At 42.9% G+C, this 23,042-nt stretch overlaps 1 protein-coding gene and 1 long non-coding RNA gene across 5 annotated transcripts in view; one reads left to right on the forward strand and one right to left on the reverse strand.

Annotated features, from left to right (window-relative positions):
• Positions 1–289: 289 nt before the first annotated feature.
• On the reverse strand, positions 290–1,597 carry LOC310710542. The gene is made up of 2 exons (XR_014528120.1): positions 1,099–1,597; positions 290–520 (listed from the first exon to the last, which is right to left on the reverse strand). It is a non-coding gene; the product is annotated as an uncharacterized lncRNA (long non-coding RNA).
• SLC25A21 (solute carrier family 25 member 21) overlaps positions 520–23,042 on the forward strand; it is a 274,218-nt gene continuing 251,695 nt past the window's right edge. For all 4 annotated transcript variants that reach the window (XM_083509856.1, XM_083509857.1, XM_083509859.1 and 1 more), the window contains exon 1: positions 520–1,069. In XM_083509856.1, the coding sequence (XP_083365982.1) occupies positions 1,003–1,069 (67 nt within the window). In that variant the 5' untranslated portion in view covers positions 520–1,002. The remainder of the gene's footprint in view (positions 1,070–23,042) is intronic.

Genomic DNA, 23,042 nt, shown 5'->3' on the forward strand with positions numbered 1-23,042 from the left:
AATTTCTCAAAAACAAGAGCGTGCAGGGCCAGATTTAGGTTTGATGAGGCCCTACCGAAGGTATATGTCCAGCTACCGAAGGTATATGTCCAGCTACCGAAGGTATATGTCCAGCTACCGAAGGTATATGTCCAGCTGTCCTTTGTCAACAACAAACGGTCACTGTTTTTTGTGTTGAATATATGCTATATGGTAGTTTATGGACCTAATAGGTAACTAAAGCCATTTGCACATAACAAAATATGTATCACTTACATCATAGGAGACTACACAACACAAAACACTGATGCTGTATGTAGGTTTTATTTTATTTGTTTTTTATCTTATATTTTGGAAATGTACATCCAGGTTGGTTTTTTCCTTTAATTTTTTGGGGGGCCCCCAAGAGGGCTATAGCTTGTTTAGCTTATACGTAAATCCAGCACTGTGAGCCCGGTAGACACCCGGCGGTGTTTTCTTCCTAGCCGAAGCGAGAAGGGAACTTATAGGGGATCGTCTACTATCCTCGCGCCCCAACTTCCTAAACGAAACCGGAGTCGTTTTAGACGTTCTAGAAGGGATAAGCCCGGCATTCACCGAACCGGGTCTGCCACATTTGTCTCCTCCTTGCGCAGCAGAGGCTCCGGCCCCTGGGCTGGCTCTGGCTCGGGTCCCAGCCGTGTGGTCTAAAGGTTACAGCGCCGAGCGCCCCCGGCCAACTTCGTGGGGGTGGGAGGGGAGAGAGAGAGAGAGAAAGCGGGCGCTTCTTGCCAAGGCTCCGACCCGCCTGCTTCTTGCTCCCCTCCCTCTCCTTTTCCCGCCCCGTCGCTATTTCCGAGCCCAGGGGAAGACGCCTTGCCTCCCCTCCCGCCGCCACCCAAAAGGAGGTGTTCCGACCTCCCCGGCAGCGCAACCTCGGACGCGCTCCCAAGACAGTCGCGGGGCCGCTCCTCCTCCTCCTGCAGCGCCACACCGGCGGGGCTCCACGCGGCTTCCCACCCACTTCCACGCGCGCTGGTGACCATGACGGGGAAAGCCAGGAGCTTTGGGCGCGAAGCGGCCCACCAGATCCTGGCCGGAGGATCTGCGGGTAAGTCGGCGGCGACTCCGGGAACGAACCCTTTGCGCGCGGGCGCGCTCTTGCCCTCCTCCGTTACTGAAGCCTCTTGGCGAGGTTTCGGCTCCCGCGCGACGGCCTGCTGCTTTTTCAACCGCTACAAAGTTTGCCCCGGTGCCGGAATCCGCCCCCTTTCCCTCCCTGTCCCAGCTCTTCGCTTTGCATTCGCGTGCGCCGAGCTAGGCCCGCCTCCTCCAAGCCCCATAGGCTCCTCTGGCCGGGCTTCTCCGCCCTCCTCACGTTGCGTAAAGGGAAGTCCCGGGTTCTGGGCGCCGCCTCCGCTTGCGATTCCTTCCTGAATGGGCTCCTCTTCGAGCTTGAAAGGAAGGGGGAGCTGATGTACCAGGAAGGGCTGTTTGCTTCTGGAGTGAAATAGATAAACGTGTGTTGGTGTGTGTACGAAGCGATATGGCAGGCACGTCCAACTCCCTAGGACTGCGATCTACTCCCAGTATAAAAAGCGGGCAGTGACATTAGAGGGGGGAGGAGCCACAGTTGTTAAGCTTTTTTAAGGGAAGATTGTTCGGAGTTGTTGACCTTTTTCCGGGGAGGACTGACCAAAGTTGTTGAGCTTTGGGGGGGGGGGGCAGAGCAGAGTTGTTGAACTTTTGGGGGGCAAATGTGACAAACATTCATTTCCCCGTTATTTAAATCTCTTGATCGACCGCGATCTACCAGGAGCACCCACGGATCTACCTTCCAATAGCAGTAGACCGGTTGAACATGTCTGCGATAACAGGACCAGGCAGACGGTTTCTAAAGCATTAAGCGGCACTTCCTAGATTCTTCTCTGAAAGGATGCACTAAGTTGTTTCTGACAGTGACTGGAGAAATTGAGACGCGAAACCCTTAAGGTCAAACGTGTTGTATGGGAAATCCATCCAGAAGACAACATGTATATCAAGGAGTTAGTGATCTGACATGGTTACCCTTCCTGCCTCAGTTCCCTCCCCCTCCCTCCCCCTCCTTAAGTTTTTGATGGTGTGAGACCAGTCTCAGTTGGGAGGAGGTAAAGCCCCTCACACAGCTGCCTTAGTCTGGGAGGATAGTGCTGGAAACCTACTTTGATGGTGGAAATTGTTGTGGGAGAGGGAGGCATCGAGGTGGCAATCTATAAAATTGGATGGTTTGGGCAGAAGTTTTGAGAAGCTAGTGCAGGGACTGATTGGCCGCAGAGCCATGCAAACTGAGGCTACCAGGGGAGTAACTTCGCTGCTTCTTGAGGGCTTCCAAGTGGCAGATAGAAATGTGTGTATATATTGCTTGCTGTTTAGAAAAAAGTTTCCTCCTCCTCCTCACTTGTGTTTTGTATTGCTTCTGAATTTCCTTTTAAAACAACCACCTTGTGTTTGGCAAGACATTTGTGGACTTCCTCCACCTTCCTTAGCTGCTCTCATGTGAATCAAAGCCATGTAGTTTCAGGGCATTGGGGAATTCACATTCAGAAGAGAGGCATTTGTTGTAGCATTGGTTTGATCCTCCGGGTTGAAGTCAGGTCTCTATATCCACATTTTTTTTCTTGTTTGGATCAAATGGCATCTCTGTTAATTGATAAATTACAGGGGCTGTATTTATCTGAATTGGTTGTTAGGATTTTTTGGGTGGTCAAGTTGTGAATTTATGGTTCCTAAAAGATGTGGGTAGCCAGTTGTTGTTTTATTCACATATTAAATAATAACAATCCCAGGCTTTTGCCCCCAGTTGTGTAAATTACATTGTAGGCCTGCAAGTCATGATTGTTACAATAAAGCTCTAGTAGGTGTTGCTGCTAGGTTGGCAGGGGCAGGGACTGAGCAACGGGGGTTTGACAGCACGTCAAAGTGCAAGTACATAAATAGGTACTGCTCTGGTGGAAAAGTCAACGGCATTTCTGTGCGCTGCTCTGGTTCACCAGAAGCGGCTTAGTCATGCTATACGGAAGCTGTATGCTGGCTCCCTCGGCCAGTAAAGCGAGATGAGTGCTGCAACCCCAGAGTCGTCCGCAACTGGACCTAACGGTCAGGGGTCCCTTTACCTTTACCTTTAGGTGTTGCTGCTATTATTGTTAATTTATTACCCACCCACCATCCTAAGGTCCCAGGCTGAGTGACAACAATTAAAACACAATTTTAAAAACAACTTATAATCACCAATATAATAATAATAATAATAATTTATTATTTATACCCCACCCATCTGGCTGAGTTTCCCCAGCCACTCTGGGCGGCTCCCAATCAGTGTTAAAAACAATACAGCGTTACATATTAAAAACTTCCCTGAACAGGGCTGCCTTAAGATGTCTTCTGAATGTCAGGTAATTATTTATCTCTTTGACATCTGATGGGAGGGCGTTCCACAGGGCGGGCGCCACTACCGAGAAGGCCCTCTGTCTGGTTCCCTGTAGCCTCACTTCTCGCAATGAGGGAACCGCCAGAAGGCCCTCGGCGCTGGATCTCAGTGTCCAGGCTGAACGATGCGGGTGGAGACGCTCCTTCAGGTATACAGGACCGAGGCCGTTTAGGGCTTTAAAGGTCAGCACCAACACTTTGAATTGTGCTCGGAAACGTACTGGGAGCCAATGCAGATCTCTCAGAACCGGTGTTATGTGGTCCCGGCGGCCACTCCCAATATAAGGTGAACCCTAAAAACACACACCTCTGGTGTCAGCGCAAAGGCTACCATTCTGAGGATACTTAAACCTATGAAAATTCCATTAATATTAAATAGGGCTTGTTCTGAGTAAACATGGTTAAGTGGACTATAACAAAGTTAATACATGTATTAATATATCTGGGGTCATGAACAAGAAGTGGCCTTGGATGCAGATAAACAGTCCCATTTGCATCAGAAGGTGTATTCAGGCAGTTCAATGAGATTCAGAAGCACATTACAATGTAAATGAAGATTTGCATGCAGAGAACTCTTTTCTTTTGCAGGCTGATGAGGTTAGGCTTGGGCCTTGTGTAAAAGACCTGAGGTTGAACAGACGACCCTTTGGATACCAGCAAGACTGAAACAAGCTGCAAAGATCTGATAGCCAGAAACAGTGTTTTAATTGCTTGAAAACATTCAGCCCAACTAACAGTTCTGTATAATTCAAGGCCTTTTATTTGTATTGTGAACTCTGGTTGGCCTGCCCTATTTTACTGCTCTTCTGAGCTTAGTTCTAGTGGGCCAATGCTACAATCTATTTTCTGATCTTCAGAGATGCTTTGAGCTTCCCTGTTTTGCACACCATCATAGTTATTGGTGTATGTGTGTGCTGCATATATGTATCATACCCAACATACACTCAGTTCGGTGTCAACTCTTTGAGGTTTTAAGTTAAAACCTAAATGAAACTGGAATCCAAGGGGTAGGATTTACTCTTTATCTATCCATTTTACCCTTTTTGGGAGCACAATGATGTGTTTGTTTGCTTATTTTTAATTAATTAGAATGAAGACAAGGAGGCCCTTCTGCTCATTCACAGAGAGAGGACATTCAGGAACAGACAGATTGCCAAATAGCACAGCAGGCAGCAAATTGGAGTCTTTTGGGGCAGTTATTATGGACCACAAAACTAGGAAGCAAAATGATGCTTATTTTGTAGCATTTCTCTTTCTATAAATAAGAACATAAGATTAGGCCAATGGGCCATCTAGTTCAGCATCTTGTTCTCATGGTGGCCAGCCTGTTACAAGCAAGACCTGAACCACAAGAACACTCTCCCCTCTTGTAGTTTCCAGCAACTAGTATTCAGAAGTATACTGACTCCAACTGTGGAGGCCCAGCATAGCTGTTATGGCTGGTAGCCATTGATTGCCTTATTCTTCACAAATTTGTCCAGTCCTCTTCCACAGACATCTAAGTTAGCAGCTGTCACTGGTGGCTTCTTATTTTGTGACTGCTAAGTGTACCTGGGAGTCTTTGGTGATGTATGTGTTTGAAGGTTTTTTGCAAGTCCTAGTATTCTATGCCAGCCGGACCCACCTCTATATGTTTGTTGACACTCTCAAAGAACTCTTTTAAAATATTTGTTTATTGATTTTTGAGAATACAGCAGCAAAACAAATCAATAGGGTATACAAATAAATCAAAGGAAAACAAAAAGCCATAACTGTGACTGAGTGAAGTACAGGGAATCCGTTTTGTGCAGGGGTTGCGTTCCAGGTCATCATGTTTACACCCCGTTATGGGCTCTTCCCGGTCTGAAAACAGCCTGCGCATGCACTGCCACACATTCTTTGAATGCGTGCAAGTTGCCTGTACAGAGTTTGTTTACATCATCTTCTTCATCTGAAGTATGAAGATATAAATGTGGAACTCTAATAGGGCTGTGAGACACGACTTGCACTTGCATAAGCCATACTGATTCTGTTTGTTTTCTTTATCTTTAGCAATACTTTCCACCAGTTTTCCTCAGACAGATTTTAAGCTAACCAGCCTGTAATTTCCAGGATCTTCCTGGATCCTCCCCCCCCCTTAAAAAGTTGTTACATTTCCCACTTTCTGGTTCTTTGGTATGGAGCCTGATCTGAGGAGTAAGTTACATATTTTTGTTAGAAGGTAAACTGTTTCACACTTGAGGTTTTTTAAAAGAAGACTCTGGTGAATGCCTTCTTTACTTGACAGTTTGTCAGTTTTATATTTTGTCTATTTGGCCTAGATTTCACCACCACTTTCTGCCTCAGTTCCTCTGACTCACTTCCTTCAAAAGTTGGTTCAGGCCTTGGGATCTGTGCTATATCCTCCATTGTGAAGGTGAATGCAAATCATTCCTTCAGTTTCTCTGCAATCTCTTTATTCTCCTTCAGAAGTTGTTTTTACTCCTGTCCACTAGGGGCCCAACAGCCTCTCTGGATTCTCTCTGGCTACTAATGTATTTACAGTGGTACTTCAGGTTAAGAATTCGTTCCAGTGGTCCGTTCTTAACCTGAAACTGTTCTTAACCTGAGGTACCACTTTAGCCAATGGTGCCTTCCGCTGCCATTGCACGATTTCTGTTCTCATCCTGAAGCAAAGTTCTTAACCTGAGGTGCTGTTTCTGGGTTAGTGGAGTCTGTAACCTGAAGCGTCTGTAACCTGAAGCGTATGTAACCCGAGGTACCACTGTACTGCAATGTGTTCATGAGTGCAAATAACTGAGAGAAAGACTATATAGTGGCTGGAAACTTAAGAATCGGGAAGTCCAGCGATGCCTCAGTAGTACTAAGTTGGGCAAAGAAGCAAGCTCTCCTCAAAGCACCAGCCCCATGGCTGTTCCAGGAACTGAACAGCTACAATGCCCAGGTTAGGTGGTTAGAAATGATCCTGCGATTCAGTTCTTCACACAGACATGTGGGTGGATGATAGTGAGAATGCTCACAGGGGGAGATATTGGGTGGAATTGTCTTCCCTTGCTAATGTCAGCTGTGGCTCATTTTGACTGTCATTATGCAATTTATCCAATTTACTTCATCGCATTGCAGTATTCGATCTCTGAGTGAGTAGGAATGATTGAGAAGAAGAAGAAGAGTTTGGATTTGATATCCCGCTTTATCACTACCCAAAGGAGTCTCAAAGCGGCTAACATTCTCCTTTCCCTTCCTCCCCCACAACAAACACTCTGTGAGGTGATTGAGGCTGAGAGACTTCAGAGAAGTGTGACTAGCCCAAGGTCACCCAGCAGCTGCATGTGGAGGAGCGAAGACACGAACCCGGTTCACCAGATTACGAGTCTACCGCTCTTAACCACTACACCACACTGGCTCTCTATGATGAGAAGATCACTTGCACAATGTTGAATTTCATCCTTGGTGATAAATGTTAACTCTATGGCAACATTAGAAACTATACAATTTCTCATGTTTGTGTGAAATATTATGGCACCAGGTAGGCAGAAATATATTTTGAGCACTGATTAACTATTAACTAAATCTATCAAATACATCTGTGCTGGTCTGCATGAATAAGTCTTTAGATGCCTGGATAGATAGTCAGATAGATAGAAAGAAAGATATATTATTTAGCAGAGACCATGGTCAATAAACAGTTTAGCTCTATTAGCAGTACAGAAATTTCTTTTTTAGTAGTAGACTGCAAACTTGTATCCATCTGCTGTTCCAAGCTGAAGTCAATAGGACTGACTTGCATAGAGTAGCACTGTTAGTTGCTTAAGGGAATTGGTTGTGCCTGTACACATCAGCTACGCCCCTCGTCCACCCCCCCAAAAAAACCCAGTAAGAAGTTTGCTTTGTCATATGTGTGCTAAATTGGCCACTGGATGGCAGTATAATGCTGCTTTAATATATTTTAAAAACTGATAAAAGAACAAAACAGGTCTAAACATGCTGTCTTTACAGGTGAGTATCAGATTTATGTAGCGTGGATGGGGAAAGTGTTTAGTAGAGAAAATGAAATACCATATTTACTGAGAAGAAGCTATGTTTATTTTCTTTAGAAAAGCCAACTACTACCTACCCCCATTCGGTCAATACAGTGGTACCTCAGGTTACAAACTTAATTCATTCTGTAGGTCCATTCTTAACCCAAAACCGTTCTTAACCTGAGATGCACTTTTGCTAATGCAGCCTCCCACTGCCGCTGTGCTGTTGGTACGCGATTTCCATTCTTATCCTGGGGCAAACTTTGTAACCCAAGGTACTACCTCCGGGTTAGCAGAGTTTGTAACCCGAGGTACCACTGTATAGCTCTCCAAGGCAGCTCACTTACAGTAAATAAAAACAGCCATTTTGATAAAACAACACAAAATTAAAATTGACAATTTACCAAAAAAATGTCGTTGACAACAGCAATACATTCTGCATAAGATTTTCACAATTTTTATGTTGCCAAAGCTGAGGTGTGAATAATTGTCAATAGAAAGTTATGCCATAGGTTCTTGACAGATGAGAAGAAGTGGGGGAGCAGCTTGATGTATATCTTGAAAATGGATTGTACCTTTGGTTCTGTTTAAGCAGTGATGCAGGGATACGAGAGTCCCAATTCCATCTGCCAGTTCCTATACCTTTTACCTTTGCTGTGTGCCTTGAATTGCAACGCTCATGATTTCGGCAGAAAATATCGCAAGTGGTGTCCCTTTGCAGCCAAGGAGGAGCTGTAAATGTTGCTGCTAGCATCATTTTCCGGGGATGGGGGTGGGATTCTAGTTTGACATTTCTTTTCCGCACCCCCCACCCTCAGTGGGAAAACAGTGCTGCCAGCTTCATTGCCAACATCTTTTCACATTTGTAGGAGGAGTCGTCCCTCCCCCCCAGCTTCTTTCATCTTTGAAGGAGCCCTCCACTGCCTGGTATTCCAACCCTGTTCCCTAAAGTGACCCCCCTCCAAGGGTGAAGAGGTTCAGTGTCCACAGCCCAGAGACTCATTAGGATGGCCTCATCAGAAGATCTTAACACGCTAGCAAGTTCATGTAGAAGCAGGTAGTCCTTCAGATAACTTACCCATATTCAGTCAAATTCAGGAAATGCGTTTGTATAAGCATAGTTCTGCAACACCTGAATGGATAGTGAAATTTTAGATAGGAAATTTAGTGTGCTATTGGTGAGAGTATTCTCTCTCTCTCTGTGTGTGTGTGTGTGTGCGCACATTTTCAATCATTTCCAAACTTATTTGGCAAGTTCATTTCCTGCTTTGCGTACTATTTGTACTTTTTAAAGGGCCAAACTACATGTTACATTAAGATATCTTAAAAAGCACATTTAATGTTGGCTCCTTGGTTTTTCATGGAAATGCGGAAGCATACCCCACCTGACCCAGTTGAGAGCATAACAAGTTGGGAGGTAAGGATCAACCATTTCTTTCCAATGCCAGATGGCAGCTGAAAATCGCTCTGCTACTATTTGCCCTTAAAAGTGCTGTGGGAGAGCAGCCGAGCTGGGATCTTTTGACATTTTTTGTCTCCAGACAGGCACAAGAAGGAAAAACTTAACCCTCCCTTCCTCTCCATACTTTGCAGTCTGGATCAGGTTCCATTTTTTTTTTAAAGAAGGAAAAGAAATCCAGCGTGCTAAAATATAATTTCCGAAAGTTCAGTTATGAAGAGTGCAATATTAGACCAGTATTCTGAAGCTGTTCTGCACTAAAACTTGCTTATATAAGAGAGTGTGCTTTGTAGGCATAAACTGCAACCCAGTATTAGATGGGAATCAAATTGCTTCAGGAAGCTTTATAGCTGTATATAGCTTTTGTGTTTGTGACACATTTGGGCAAATAGTTCACCATGCACACGTGTTAAGGGCAGAATGACAAACAGGTCTTGCTCTCCAGAGGATACTGAAGGAAGTAAAAGGTAGTATTGTGGTGAAAACCTGGCATTTGTTTTCATTGTAGCACAACAGACAGCAGGATGTTCAACCAAATTTGACACAAAACACACAGATACATAATGGCAATTTAGCCTCTTGTATAAGCAAGATCTGTCATATCCCACCACCACCCCTTGGTAGCTGCTATTAAAGTAAAAAAGGGGAGGGGAAAGTTGTGATTTATAATCACAGACCTCCCACATCAACCCTGTTTTCAGCTCTTATTGAGGATTTGGAAGCAAATCCAATTTCCAAGTATTACTTCAGTGGAAGAAGTTGAGGGTGTTACCAGGTGGGGGATTAATTTGCAAATGGGTCATTGTTGGTAGCAGGTTCCTCTTCCTCTGCCCCAATTTAATGGATCAACCCTTCAAAATGAATATTAAGGGGGGGGGAAATATGGGCTGGCATTTTGCTGCCAATCATGGCATGTGGACAGTGTAAAAAGCTTGCATGCACGAGAACCAACAATCTCACAATCAACACCCATCTGGATGCAGCCATAGAAACACTTGGGTGAAGCTGACTCCTGAAGAATGACTAATGTGACAAGAGTTTCCACATTTGCCATCCCAAGCTGTTCCTGAAAATAGAAGCACAATATTGCTGTTACTTTAGCTGTAGTGTTGGCTCCTAGATGCTTGCTATTAGCGGTTACAGTGCAAAAAAGGCCACTTTACAAAGTGCAATGTTATGAGTTTGTGGGTGGTGGCTCTCTTCTTTAGACACTCCTTATAACAACCATGTATTATAACATTTATATCATGCTCTTTCTCCAAGGAGCTAAAGATTCTCCCCTCTCCCCATAGTTATCTCCCAATGACCCATTGACTTGAGCTGGTTAGTTGGCTTGAGAAACAGTGACTAACCCACAGTTATCAAATCTCCTGGCTCAAGACTCAAGAGGAGATTTCAACCTGGCTCTTCCTGTTCCTAGTCCAACAATCAGATCCCCACACCACACTGGTTCGGTATGGTAGGACATGGTTACTATGGTTCCCAAGCACAATTCAAAGTGTTGGTGCTGACCTTTAAAGCTCTAAATGGCCTCGGCCCAGTATACCTGAAGAAGCATCTCCACCCCCATTGTTCAGTCTGGACACTGGACACTGAGATTCAGCGCTGAGGGCCTTCTAGCGATTCCCTCACTGCGAGAAGTTAAGTTACAGGGAACCAGGCAGAGGGCCTTCTCGGTAGTGGTGCCTGCCCTGTGGAACGCCCTCCCATCAGATGTTAAAGAAATAAACAACCATATGACGTTTAGAAGACACCTGAAGGCAGCCTTGTTTAGGGAAGTTTTTAATGATTGATGTTTTAATGTATTTTTACTCTTTTGTTGGAAGGCGCCCAGAGTGGCTGGGGAAACCCAGCCATATGTGCGGGGTTTAAAAACTAAATCATCATCATTATCATCATCATCATAGACAGGATGAACATGGGCAAAGTTGCAGTGGCTGATGTAATCCAACAATATCTGGAGGCCCGCAATTTTCTCATCCCTGACCAAAGACTGCTTAGTGAGGCAGAAATGATATTCAAACTGTCACTCAACCATTGCTCAATAGTAACTCTTCGATGTAAGATCGGAACCATCATTAAAAACTATTGACATCGTGATTACAATTAAGAAAGCACCATGGGTACTGTGGCTGCGTAGAACTTTTCTGTTTACACAGGGCTTTTCTGATATATTGGCTCCGCTGTTGGTTAGTGTGTATATCACTGTCCAGATTTTGACTATTTTTATGCTGTGTTTTATGGATGTGTTACATTCAGTGTCCGGATACTGTTTATTGTGTGGTAGCCAAGAAAGAAAAAAAGAAAGGTCCTTTCCTTTCTGTAAGTGCCCTGTCCATGTCATTGACTGGTAGGGAGGTGTGTGAGGGGGGAGGGGAAGGATGAGGCATGGGTATGTTTTGGGTGGTAGTATTGTTCAAGCATTATGTGTTCTTGAATGATATGTCCTATTGATTCAAGCAGGTGAGGTAAGTGTAATTGCACTGGTATGGTATGGAATCCACATGGTATGGAGCTGGGGAACTCAAAGGGACAGATGTCACACATTGTTTGTAGCTGTTGAAGTGTTTTACATTGACTGATTATGTTCCTTTAGAAATAGATAAATAAATAAATATTGTTGCTCCCTCAGTACCTCTGTTATATTACATTAGTGCAGGTCTTCAAATATTAAAATTGCCAGGGCACTAGTCTTGTTTCTCAAGTACTGAGCAGGGGATATTACCCAAAATTAGAGTAAATATAAATCAATGTCATATTCTTGGTATGAAATTATGTTACTTTAATGTCAATAAACTTTAAATTCAGACTTTTCTTATTAGAATAAATGTTTCCTCTTAAAATGCATGATAATCACAATCAAGACTAAATTTGTTCTGTTATTTATTTTTTAAATGATTGTACATGTTTAGCAGACTTTTGATTTAAATCCCTGTGGATATATTGGAGACAGATGTTTAGATGACCTCATGTTTAAAGTAATGTTATATTTGGACACCAGATTAAATTTTCTTTAAAACCTTTCCTTATAAGAGAGACTGTTAGAAGGTAATCAATAATTTACGTTAGAAACATGCCATTTTATTGAATGATATTGTTAACATTTGTAGGTGTGTCTTTTATACACATATAAAATCTATATTTCAGAAAAGTCCTGATTATGCAACAGTTGTTTACATATGAAAATAATGTTTCTGGCTGGAAGATTAAATGAGAAACAGATTTCTGAAGTCCCTTGAATTTGAATGCAAATTTGCCATATCATTCTGACTCCCCCCCCCCCACTTCCACTTTGGTCAATGGCTGCAATAAGCTTTTAATAGTACTGGTGGGAGAAGACTCATTAATTTTGAATTGTAAATATCTTACAGCTAATTTCTTTTTTCTTTTAAAAAGCACAATCCTAACCATGTTTGCTCTGAAGTAAGGCCAACTGACAAGTGTGCTTAGGATTTTAAGCAATCCTGTAATTACTTTTAAGTAACACAACAGTAGGCTGGTATGCCAAGTTTTAAATATTGAAAAACTGTACCCACCAATTGTAATAATTGGTCTAAAATAATTAGAAATTCATAGTGTTACTTGGGCGTTAAAATGATAAATTGATCTAAATTGAAATATTCTGTTGGAGGCACTCTCTTTTGTGTGCTTTTTCATAAGCGAAGTTTGTGCAACTAGTATGTAAATTTTTGCAGCTGTCATTAAAATGCCGGCATTAATTTGGAGAATTGCACACATTTCTTATAGTTCACTGTAGAAAATAGTGTTTCTTGGCTTTTAGTGCCATAGCATTAGTTATTCAATTTTATCTAAAAACAAAAGAGAAAGGTTGCAATATATGCTAATAAGAGTGTTTTGCAACCAAGAAGTATGATACATACATCTAAGGTTGCCAAACTGGCAAGAAAAAAAGTTGGCCTGCACCATTTTTATTTATTTTTCTTTTGGGCCAGTTGCCTGAAAAACTGGAGGCTGGCTCCCTCCTCTGTCACTTTATTTTAACTGTACAGCTTAGAGGAATAGTGCTGTCTCCTTCTCCACACCTGCCAAAAAGACTGCATAAGATCCAGCAAAGAAACAGGACTAATGTTTTTTTTCTGTTTTTCCGACCTCATGCTGGGCACGGCTGCAGTTGCACAGATACATCACTGCCTGCCAACAGTACAGAAACCTACTAGAAAATAAGTTCAGCCTTTCCTCCTCTGAGGTTCAGCTGTATGCAGACTGCTGGAATTTGTCCGGCTGAAGGTCTGTCTTGTCCTCCAGATTGCAAGCAGCCTTTCCCAACCCGGCCAATGGTCAGATGTGATGTAAATCACATTAAGACATTGCGGTATAAAGCGATACATAAAGAGTAGTATAATAATTAAAGCTGGAGTCCAAAATATCTGGAGGACACAAGGCTGGGGAAGTCTTGGGGAAGAGAAACATCCTTGCATTTGCATCTATTGGGCTGCCTGGAAAAATCCAAAGGAGGAACAGAGACCAGTTGGTGGCAGCAAGCAAGTGATTGAAGAGAATACAGTGGTACCATAGCTGTCAAGTGTCCCTTATTTGAAGGGACAGTCCCTTATTCCAGCGCCATGTCCCGCTGCTGTCCCTTATTGATGGATGTCCCTTAAATGTCCCTTAAATGATGTCCCTTAAATTTCAAAGGAAGCAGCTCCTCTTCCTCCCTCCCTGCCGGCCAGGGAGGAGGGAGGCTCCAACTGTGTTGCTTGGCTGTGTTGCTCACCCAATAAAAGTCTAAGAACAACTGGGGGTGGAGCTTGCATGCCTTGTGTGTGGCTAGTTAATGCAAGCTGGGGAGTTTTTTGAATGCTGGACGCCATTTTGTTGCACGTGCTGCTGCAAACTTTGCAGTGCAAAGCCAGGCTGGGGGAGCCATCTTAAGTTGAGGCTGCATAGGCCTTGTGGTGCATGTGATTCAGATTCTATTCAGTTGAACCTCTGGTTACAAAGTTGGTTGGACAGTGTTCTCAAAGTTACCAGCATGAGTTTGACCAGACTGCAGGAAGACTGGAGTGCCTGGAACAGGTGAGGCTGCAGGTCCCTTATTTTCAAGGCTGCTGGTCCCTTATTTTCAAATCTGTAAGCTGACAGCTATGAGTGGTAACTCAGGTTACAGACGCTTCAGGTTACAGACTCCGCTAACCCAGAAATAGTACCTCAGGTTAAGAACTTTGCTTCAGGATGAGGACAGAAATTGTGCAGCAGTGGTGCAGCAGCAGTGGGAGGCCCCATTAGCTAAAATGGTGCTTCAGGTTAAGAACAGTTTCAGGTTAAGAACGGACCTCCAGAACAAATTAAGTTCTTAACCCGAGGTACCACTGTACTGCCAGCTAGGCGCTCTTTCTTCAGCTTCCCCCCTCCCAGTTCTTCGTGCCCCCACTGTAAACAGTTTGAGACCCACCTGCTGAGCCAAGTAACTGCAGTAATTGGGACAATACTGTCACCTCCCATGGAAGGAGTTGCAGAGTTTGTCCTGAATTTGTTTTGCGCCTTACTTCTATAGTATTGTGCTTTGTATATGATGGTAATGTTTATTCATTTTAAATTTCATTGCCATTATTGTGAGCCTCTTTTGAACTCAGCATTGTTGTTGGAAAAGCAGAATGCAAATATTAAATAAAATAAAAAAGTAGCTGCTGGTACTATTGATTGTAATATACTACAGTATAAACAATTGCAGAAAAGCCATGCTTTTATGTATGACTGGTTTGTATGGAAACCAGGAATAGAACACTTAAGACAATACTTTTTAATTCTTCTTGACCGAGCAATTTGATGCTTTAAGAAGAAGAAGAAGAAGAAGAAGAAGAGTTTGGATTTGATATCCCGCTTTATCACTACCCGAAGGAGTCTCAAAGCGGCTCACAATCTTCTTTCCCTTCCTCCTCCACAATAAACACTCTGTGAGGTGAGTGGGGCTGAGAGACTTCAAAGAAGTGTGACTGGCCCAAGGTCACCCAGCAGCTGCATGTGGAGGAGCGGAGACGCGAACCCGGTTCCCCAGATTATGAGTTCTATCACTCTTAACCCCTACACCACACTGGTTCTCAATAAATCGCATGGCTACCTTGCATGCTAGATTGAAGCCCAGCTTGGAAATTTGTGAATGCGTATCTAAAAAGCATCTGTCCTAAATTTTATTTGGTAGATGAAAGGTATTCTACACTGAAGTTGGTTTGGTGCCATGTGCTGTCTGAACCCTTTGCCCAGCTGAAGTCAAATAGTCCATACTATGATCTCAGGCTGCAAAATCCTACACCCTGTACAAGTGGAACAACATGTATAGTGGCAACTCAAAACAAATAACCAGACTGTCTACTGTCTTTAACTCTACTATTGCAAAGTTGTGGACAAAAAGATTTCTTTCCCCCATTCCTTAATGCCAAGTTTTCCATGAAGGTGAACCTCTGAATGCTTGAAACATCTCGGATTATTCAGTAAATTTCAGTTTGCACCTATTACTGGATTTAGTCTTCCTTGAATTCCTCTACTGAGCTAGTGTCATTGGCTTATTCTGCTTGGAAACTCAAAAGAGTTCAAGAGTTGAATTCAGCTAGAATTTATGTATATGTTGTGTCCATTGATTCCAGCGGGGCTAAGTATGGTTGCTCCAACTTTGCTGTTTTGTGAATCACACTTGACACACTTTGATTTCATAGTGTTCTGGGATAAATTTAATGTGTTTTTTGAAAAGAAAATTCTTCACAGCTGTAGCCTCTCACTGTACATATTAATCCTTAACTTTAAAAATGAGAACATGCTCCTTTTTTATTGGAAGGATATGTTCTTGCGGCTTTGAAATGTATCACTTTAAAAAGGTTCCAATAACGCGAGCCTGACTCTGAAAGTAATGTCAGATCATGAGTAAGATTACCTATAAGGTTGAATATTTTAGAAATGTTCTGAGATGCCAACAGTACGTATGATTAATGCATTGCGTATTTGTAAAATGGCATGGGTTTTCAGAGCTAGGCATTTCTCTTGAACTTTCCAATGAAGTTACATGAGCATAGCCCCAAGTGATTATGTGGACAGTTTATGTTACTGCCAGAATTTGCTTATTTTACCTTGCAAGTGAAATCTTTGACACTTACAGCATTTTGAAGAAGTACACAGGCCTGAAAGAACATATGTGTGATATGTTTTTGTTCAAGTTTATACTATCTATTTGTTTCTCTAGCTGCTGAAACTATATTTACAACTGCTGATGTTTCTGCAGTTTAATAATATTAAACTGAAACTTTTAACAGGATATACCTTTTTCCTGTCCTAGTTCTATGAATTCATAGTTCTCTTTCTTTATGAAACTGGGATGTTATGAAATGTTCTAATAGTGTACAGGGAATATATATGTATATGCCAGCACACCTGAAGTCATAATACGAAACAATTCTTTTGTAAATGTCTTCCCTACCCGGCAACTCCTGCTTTCAGCCCAGGTCTATTCGTCACTAGAATATCGTTCAGACAAGTGGGCCTTGTTTCCACAATATTTTTCATTCTTCATGGAGATGTGGCTGAAACATGACCAGATATGTTTTTGTTTTTTTTTTTGTAATTTGAGAATAATCCATCACCAAGGTGAGACATTATGTCTGCCAAGCCCTGAAAAGTCAGTCTACCAGATGCATACCTTTGATTTTTCAGCACTTGTATCTTTGCTATATCTGTGGCCATCTCCCAGCTATTCTTGCCTTGAAAACAATATGACCTATTGCTCTGTTGCTATAGATATGAATAACTACCCTTAAGAACATAAAAAGAGTTCTGGTGGATCAGACTAAAAGTCCATCTAGCCAAGCATATGGATTTCCCACAATGACCAGCTACATGCCTGTGAGAAGCTCACAAATGCAGCAGGAGCTCAGTAGTCCTGCTGTTGTGCCCCAGCAATTGGTTCTAATTCTGAAGGCAGGTTTTTATTATTATTATAATGAGAATATTGTTGAGATCTGCTCTCTCTCTCTCTCTCTCTCTCTCTCTCTCTCTGTTGAGTTGGTAAAAATAAATAAGCAAACGAAGTCTTAATTCATAGGGATAGCCAGTGTTTTGCACTCCAGATGTTATGAACCACAATTTCCATGAGCCCCACCTGATGCTCAATAGTCAGGAATGATGTGAGTTTATAGTCCGCAACATCTGGAAGCACCATCTTGTCTACCTTTGCATCAGACATTCCATGAACTTTTTGTTTTTGTTTTCTTCAAGGAACATGAGAAAGTTAGGTCCGTTCATTTCAGTGGGTCTACTTTGAACACAACTTAGTTCACAAAATGGTCCCAGGGCGGGTTACAAAAAGGGTTGACACTTCCTCACTCTTTTTGTCCATTCTGTAGCATACTTCAAAGTGTTTCATACTTCAGCAAAAATGTTTCAGAAGGAGACTCAGATGTGAAGCTGCTGAGTTGGAATGTATTACCATATCTGAGTCTGTCAGACTCTGCATCAGTAGGGACTGGGAGTGGCTAGCTTAAAGCAGAAAGAAGATGTCCCCTTTTAGTAGTATAACCTTGCTTTGCAAATTCCTAACCAGCTGGGAGTGGGTCACACCCGCTTTTATTGAATCTCTTTGTTATGTACTGAAGTTCTCACCCTGGGCCAGCAGGGGGATACTGTAGATAGTTATGCAAATGAAGGATCGAAAAGTGACATTCAGTGATTGGATAGTTTTGTATGCAAATGAAGGATCGAAAAGTGACGTTCAGTGATTGGATAGTTTTAGAAAATGGCAACAGTTGCATTGTTCTGGAGCTCTATATAAGCAGGCTGACTGATCTCCTCAGCTAGTTCTGTTCTGGCATCTGAATAAAGAAGAGCTGTTTAAAGAATCGCTGTGTCGTCTGATATGTTCGCCCACAACTTAACACTCTTATTCGTTTGTGCACTGCACAGTGATCTCTTGGTCTTCAGCTTCATTTTGTAAGATTATTCTCCAACTCTTTCTTCACTCCATTTTTATGAAATAGATAGATAGATAGATAGATAGATGATAGACAGATAGGTGGCGCTGTTGTCTGAACCACCGAGCCTCCTGGGCTAAGTAATTGCAAGGTTGACAGTTCGAATCCCCGCGATGGGGTGAGCTCCCGTTGCTCTGACCCAGCTCTTGCCAACCTAGTAGTTCAAAAGCATACCAGCGCAAGTAGATAAACAGGTACTGCTGCGGCGGGAAGGTAAATGGCGTTTTTATGTGCTCTGGCACTTGTCACGGTGTCCCATTGCGCCAGAAGCGGTTTAGTCATGTTGGCCACATGACCCAGAAAGCTGTCTGTGGACAAACATCGGCTCCCTCGGCCTGAAACCGGAGATGAACGCCGCAACCCCAGGGTCGCCTTTGACTGGACTTTATCATCCAGGGGCCTTTACCTTTTACCTTACACACATTGAAATTACCGCTTAATGTCTTTGGCAAAGTAAGCTCTGGCCGATGAAGGTTTAGTAGGCCGCAATAAATTTGTTAGCCTGGTGCCTCAGGACCCTTTGTTGTGTTTGTTGTGACAGACCCCCTCTGTGGACATTTTTTCTCACTGTATCTTTTTACCTCTGCAGAGAGCACCTTTCATTCTCAGTGAATAAACAGTGCATTTTTGTAGCAATGAGTGTCACATTATGTCCTGCCCTTCCCTCAGTTGTCATTGTGGCATAGCTTTAGCACAGGACAAGGTGATGCCACCCTCCTGCAAGGACAAAAACATTTTAAAAGCCTTGTAGCATCACCCAAGCCACCTTATCTGTGCTGCCTGGTGCTGCTGCCTGAGTTATCACTTCACATGGATGCATGGCAGGGCCTGCCACTGACTGGCTCTGAAATGTTAACCATTCCAGTTTCTGCATGAAATGGGCTACCATGTGTACTTTAAAGGTTGTCTTAAAATACAGTGGTGCCCCGCAAGACGAATGCCTCGCAAGACGGAAAACTCGCTAGACGAAAGAGTTTTCCGTTTTGGAGGTGCTTCGCAAAACGAATCTCCTATGGGCTTGCTTCGCAAGATGAAAATGTCTTGCGAGTTCCTGCGGTTTCCCCCCCCTTTCCCCCCTTTTTCTAAGCCGCTAAGCCGCTTATCAGCTGATCCGATAAGCCGCTAAAAGCCGCTAATAGCGCTAATCCGCTAATCCGTCAATGGGCTCGCTTCGCAAGACGAAAAACCGCTAGACGAAGAGAATCACAGAACGGATTCTTTTCGTCTTGCGAGGCACCACTGTAGGTGTCCAATGCATTAATAAGCCACACGTCTATTTCCTGTTGGCATAGCGTCTGCAAAACTAAATACTGTATTACATAACTGGTTGCAAATTTACTCCATGTTCGCCTGAACGTTTTGATTGCTGACTTTAATGGCTTTCTTCCCATTCTGCTACAGAGACAGATCCTGTCCCATAATTAGTTTTGCTTTCGTAAGGGTTCACTCTTTATTTCATCATCTTTTCTGCGTATCCACCTGCATCATCGCATAAAGATACAACTTCTAATTTCATTGTGCTCCTTTAAACTGTTTTAATTTTGATAGATAGGTATTAGCTGCACTCCCCGCCCCCTTCTAACATAGTTTCAAACTGATACTTAATGCGGTTTGAACATGTTTTGCCAGTATATTCCTCCAGATCTTCTTTTCACAAAAGGTATTTTGATAACATTTGCCTTTAAAAAGAAAATGATAAATACCAATATAAGCATACAAACCCTGAGAACATTTGTCATCACACTGTTATTCTAGTTTATTTCATTATTGTGTAGCAAGAAAAGCAAACGACTGGGTTTTTCAGGGGTATGACAACTGTACTGTTAAGACATGTACAAAATTCTTACTGCATCGCATATTTCAACAACCTTCATTTCTTTCAGGGCCTTTAACACTTCATTGCCTGTATCTCAGGATGCCAAATACTGCTGTTATTTATCACACTTTATATATTTTCTATTTCTTACACCCAGCATCAATCCACAACCAGTGTGGTGAAATAATTATAAAGACTGGACAGGGAGATTGTGAATGACTGTTGCGGGTGGAGAGTTGGCGGAACTTGTGGTGAGCTGTGGCGCTAGCCCAGTTAAAGTAATATAGTGCAAAATGAGAAGAAAATACCGGTTGTTTCCTCCAGGTTGCCATCATGCTAAGAATAGAGTCTGGCCACAGTTTTCCAAACCTCACATTTAGAGTACTGCAATATACTCTACGTAGGGTTATGTAGTCTGGAAGCTGCAGCTGATACAGTGCACAGCAACAAGACTGCTGTTTTGGTCCAGGGATGGAATCACATGATATCTTTCCTTTGGGAACTGCACTGGGTTCCTATATGCTACTAGACCCAAACGAAGGCTCTGACATTTGCATCTAAATTCCTAAGAGGCTCAGGATCCAAAAACTTGAATAAGTGCCTCCTTCAGTTCATAAAGGTCTATGCCTTTCAATCAGTGGGGGAGTTCCTGTTGGTGGTCCTGCATAAATAATAATAATAATAATAATAATAATAATAATTTATTATTAACATTCAACAATGACATCAAACAGGGATTTCTCTGAAGTGGCACCCTGATTGTGCAACTCTCTCCCTTTGATAGTTGGATAATCCCACTTAATAGTAACTTTTTGATACTAGTCGAAGGCATTTTTGTTAATTTAGGCTTTGCGGGTGTAATAACTGCAGCCATGTTAGATATCAGAATGCTGTGGGGTTGTTGTTTGCTGCTTACATTTTCAATTCAACTTCTAACTTTCATTTTTGCACAATATTTCAAACAGTATGAGTTGTTATATTTGATGGAATGATACTGTAAGCCTCTCTGTGGTCTGTCCGATGAAGGCAGGGAAGAAACTCAACCGATAAATGATAAACACCAGGTTATTGCTTAACCTGGAGATGCGGAACTAGTGACTGCCAAATGTCATTGCTACCTGCCTACACAATTATACAGAAAGGGGCTAAATGCAGTATTCACGATAGCACACAATTGTGAATACAAATTGTGTGCTAGTGCTATCTGCCTAGGCATAAAAGGTAAAGGGACCCCTGACCATTAGGTCCAGTCGTGGCCGACTCTGGGGCTGCGGCGCTCATCTCACTTTACTGGCCGAGGGAGCCGGCGTACAGCTTCCGGGTCATGTGGCCAGCATGACTAAGCCTCTTCTGGCGAACCAGAGCAGCACATGGAAACGCCGTTTACCTTCCCGCTGGAACGGTACCTATTTATCTACTTGCACTTTGACGTGCTTTCGAACTGCTAGGTTGGCAGGAGCTGGGACCGAGCAACGGGAGCTCACCCCGTCGCGGGGATTCAAACCACTGCCCTTCTGATCGGCAAGTCCTAGGCTCTGTGGTTTAACCCACAGTGCCGTTAATGCCTAGCCAGGCGGCAATTCATTGCCCGTCCAGCCGGGCCTCTGATTGGCCCATTCACCTTGACTTCCTGGCAGGGAATCCCACTCGGTACCTCTTCCGGCCAGTTAATCCCCTTAACGACTGGCCAACATGTGAGCTTCTGCTGCTGGGGTTGGTGAATGGGGCGATGGTCTGCAACCGCCCACCCAACTTAGGAGGGTGAGTGATCATTGTTGATCTCCAGTTCCCAGTAGCCCCAGCGGCATGGCCACTGGTCAGGGATGAAGGACTTTGTAGCCCAGTAACATATGAAGAGCCACAGGTCACCCATCTCTGCTTCAAGCAGACCATCATACTGTATTTAAAATACATTTAATAGTTAATATACTGCAGTCTGTTTTACAGAAAGAAAATAAATTTATTTAAGCTGGTTTCTTGGTATTGCACAATTCATTGCACACTATTGCCTAATTCAATATTGCTGGCCTTGTCTGAAATGAAGAAATATGAATTTAATTTAAAACGTATGCATACAAAGTTGCAAGTTTTAAATGCATATACAATTTAATTGTTCAGCTTTACTAATTTTTATGATTTCTTTTTTAAATCGCAGGGTGACATCCAACATAACATTAGCACAGAAAAGTTAGAGCGTTGATGTTGTGTGCAAGCAGCAGCAGAAGTGGTAGCGTACAAAACTTAGCTGTAGAGTATAATAATTGATTTTGCAGCATCTTTTGTAAAACATGTATTGGATTGGGCTGTTGAGCTACACTAAGAACAGGACTCCCACTTGCAGACCGACTATTATGTGAGTGAGCTGCCATAACTGGCTATCACCGGAAGTTTTCCCAGTGTAACAATGTGCGTCTTTGTTCAGATAAATAGAACTATCTTGTGGTAGAACACAATGGACTTCCACACAGCTTGGGCAGCAGTTTAGAGGTGGGTATATTTGGGTGTTCTTTTATAATACGGAACCCCATTTTATTCATGTCCTCTTGGAAATTATGTCCCATGGATTCCAGTGACATTTACTCTCATGCAAGTGTGCATGCAGATTAATGTGCATTTACCAGTGATTAATTCCTACTGAAGTCCTGTTTTTTTTCTTCAGTAAATACACACAAGATTGCACCACGATTGTTTCTTAGAAAGGCTCTGCAAATTGAAGAATAAACAAGCAGCAAGTAATGGAAGCAGACAGGAAACGAGAGTTGTTACTCTCCAGAGAATGATTAAGCTAGGCTGCAGAAGTTCCCTGATGTTCCCACATTTGGAGTATTTTGTGAAAACATGTGCTTTCCCCAATGCTAAAAAAAGTTTTTAGTGGACAAGCATAGGCAACTTTAAAAGTATACCATTTGGTTCATGAAACTGACAGTCACTGTTAGAATCATGGGATCATATTTATTCTCCAGGAATCACTTACTAGCTGAACACTAAAATATCATTATCTTGCAGCAGCTTGCTCATGAGTGACAAAGGCCCCTAGGAGTGTCCTTACTGTCCTTTTAGTGGTGTCTGTTCTGTTTTATGGATAGGATCCAAAGTTGTGCACATTGTTCCTCATGGGGGTTTTCAGATTCTTCCTGGTAGTAGCTCCCTGAATATTAGGGGTTGATCTGTGTCGTACCCGTGAGGCTGCAGCTGGAAGGAATATTGGCAGCTGCTTCCGTGCGTGCAGAAGTGCTTTGGACACGTCTCTGGTAATATCTGTATCCCAGTATTTACATAGCTATATTTATTTCAGTGAGACTCTGGGCTTGTCCACATATGAGCATTATTTAGCTATTCATCCACTCCTCATATCCACATTTGAATTAGACTGG

The sequence above is a fragment of the Podarcis liolepis genome (genome assembly GCF_965112155.1).
Source record: "Podarcis liolepis genome assembly, chromosome: 1".
Taxonomy (NCBI): domain Eukaryota; kingdom Metazoa; phylum Chordata; class Lepidosauria; order Squamata; family Lacertidae; genus Podarcis; species Podarcis liolepis.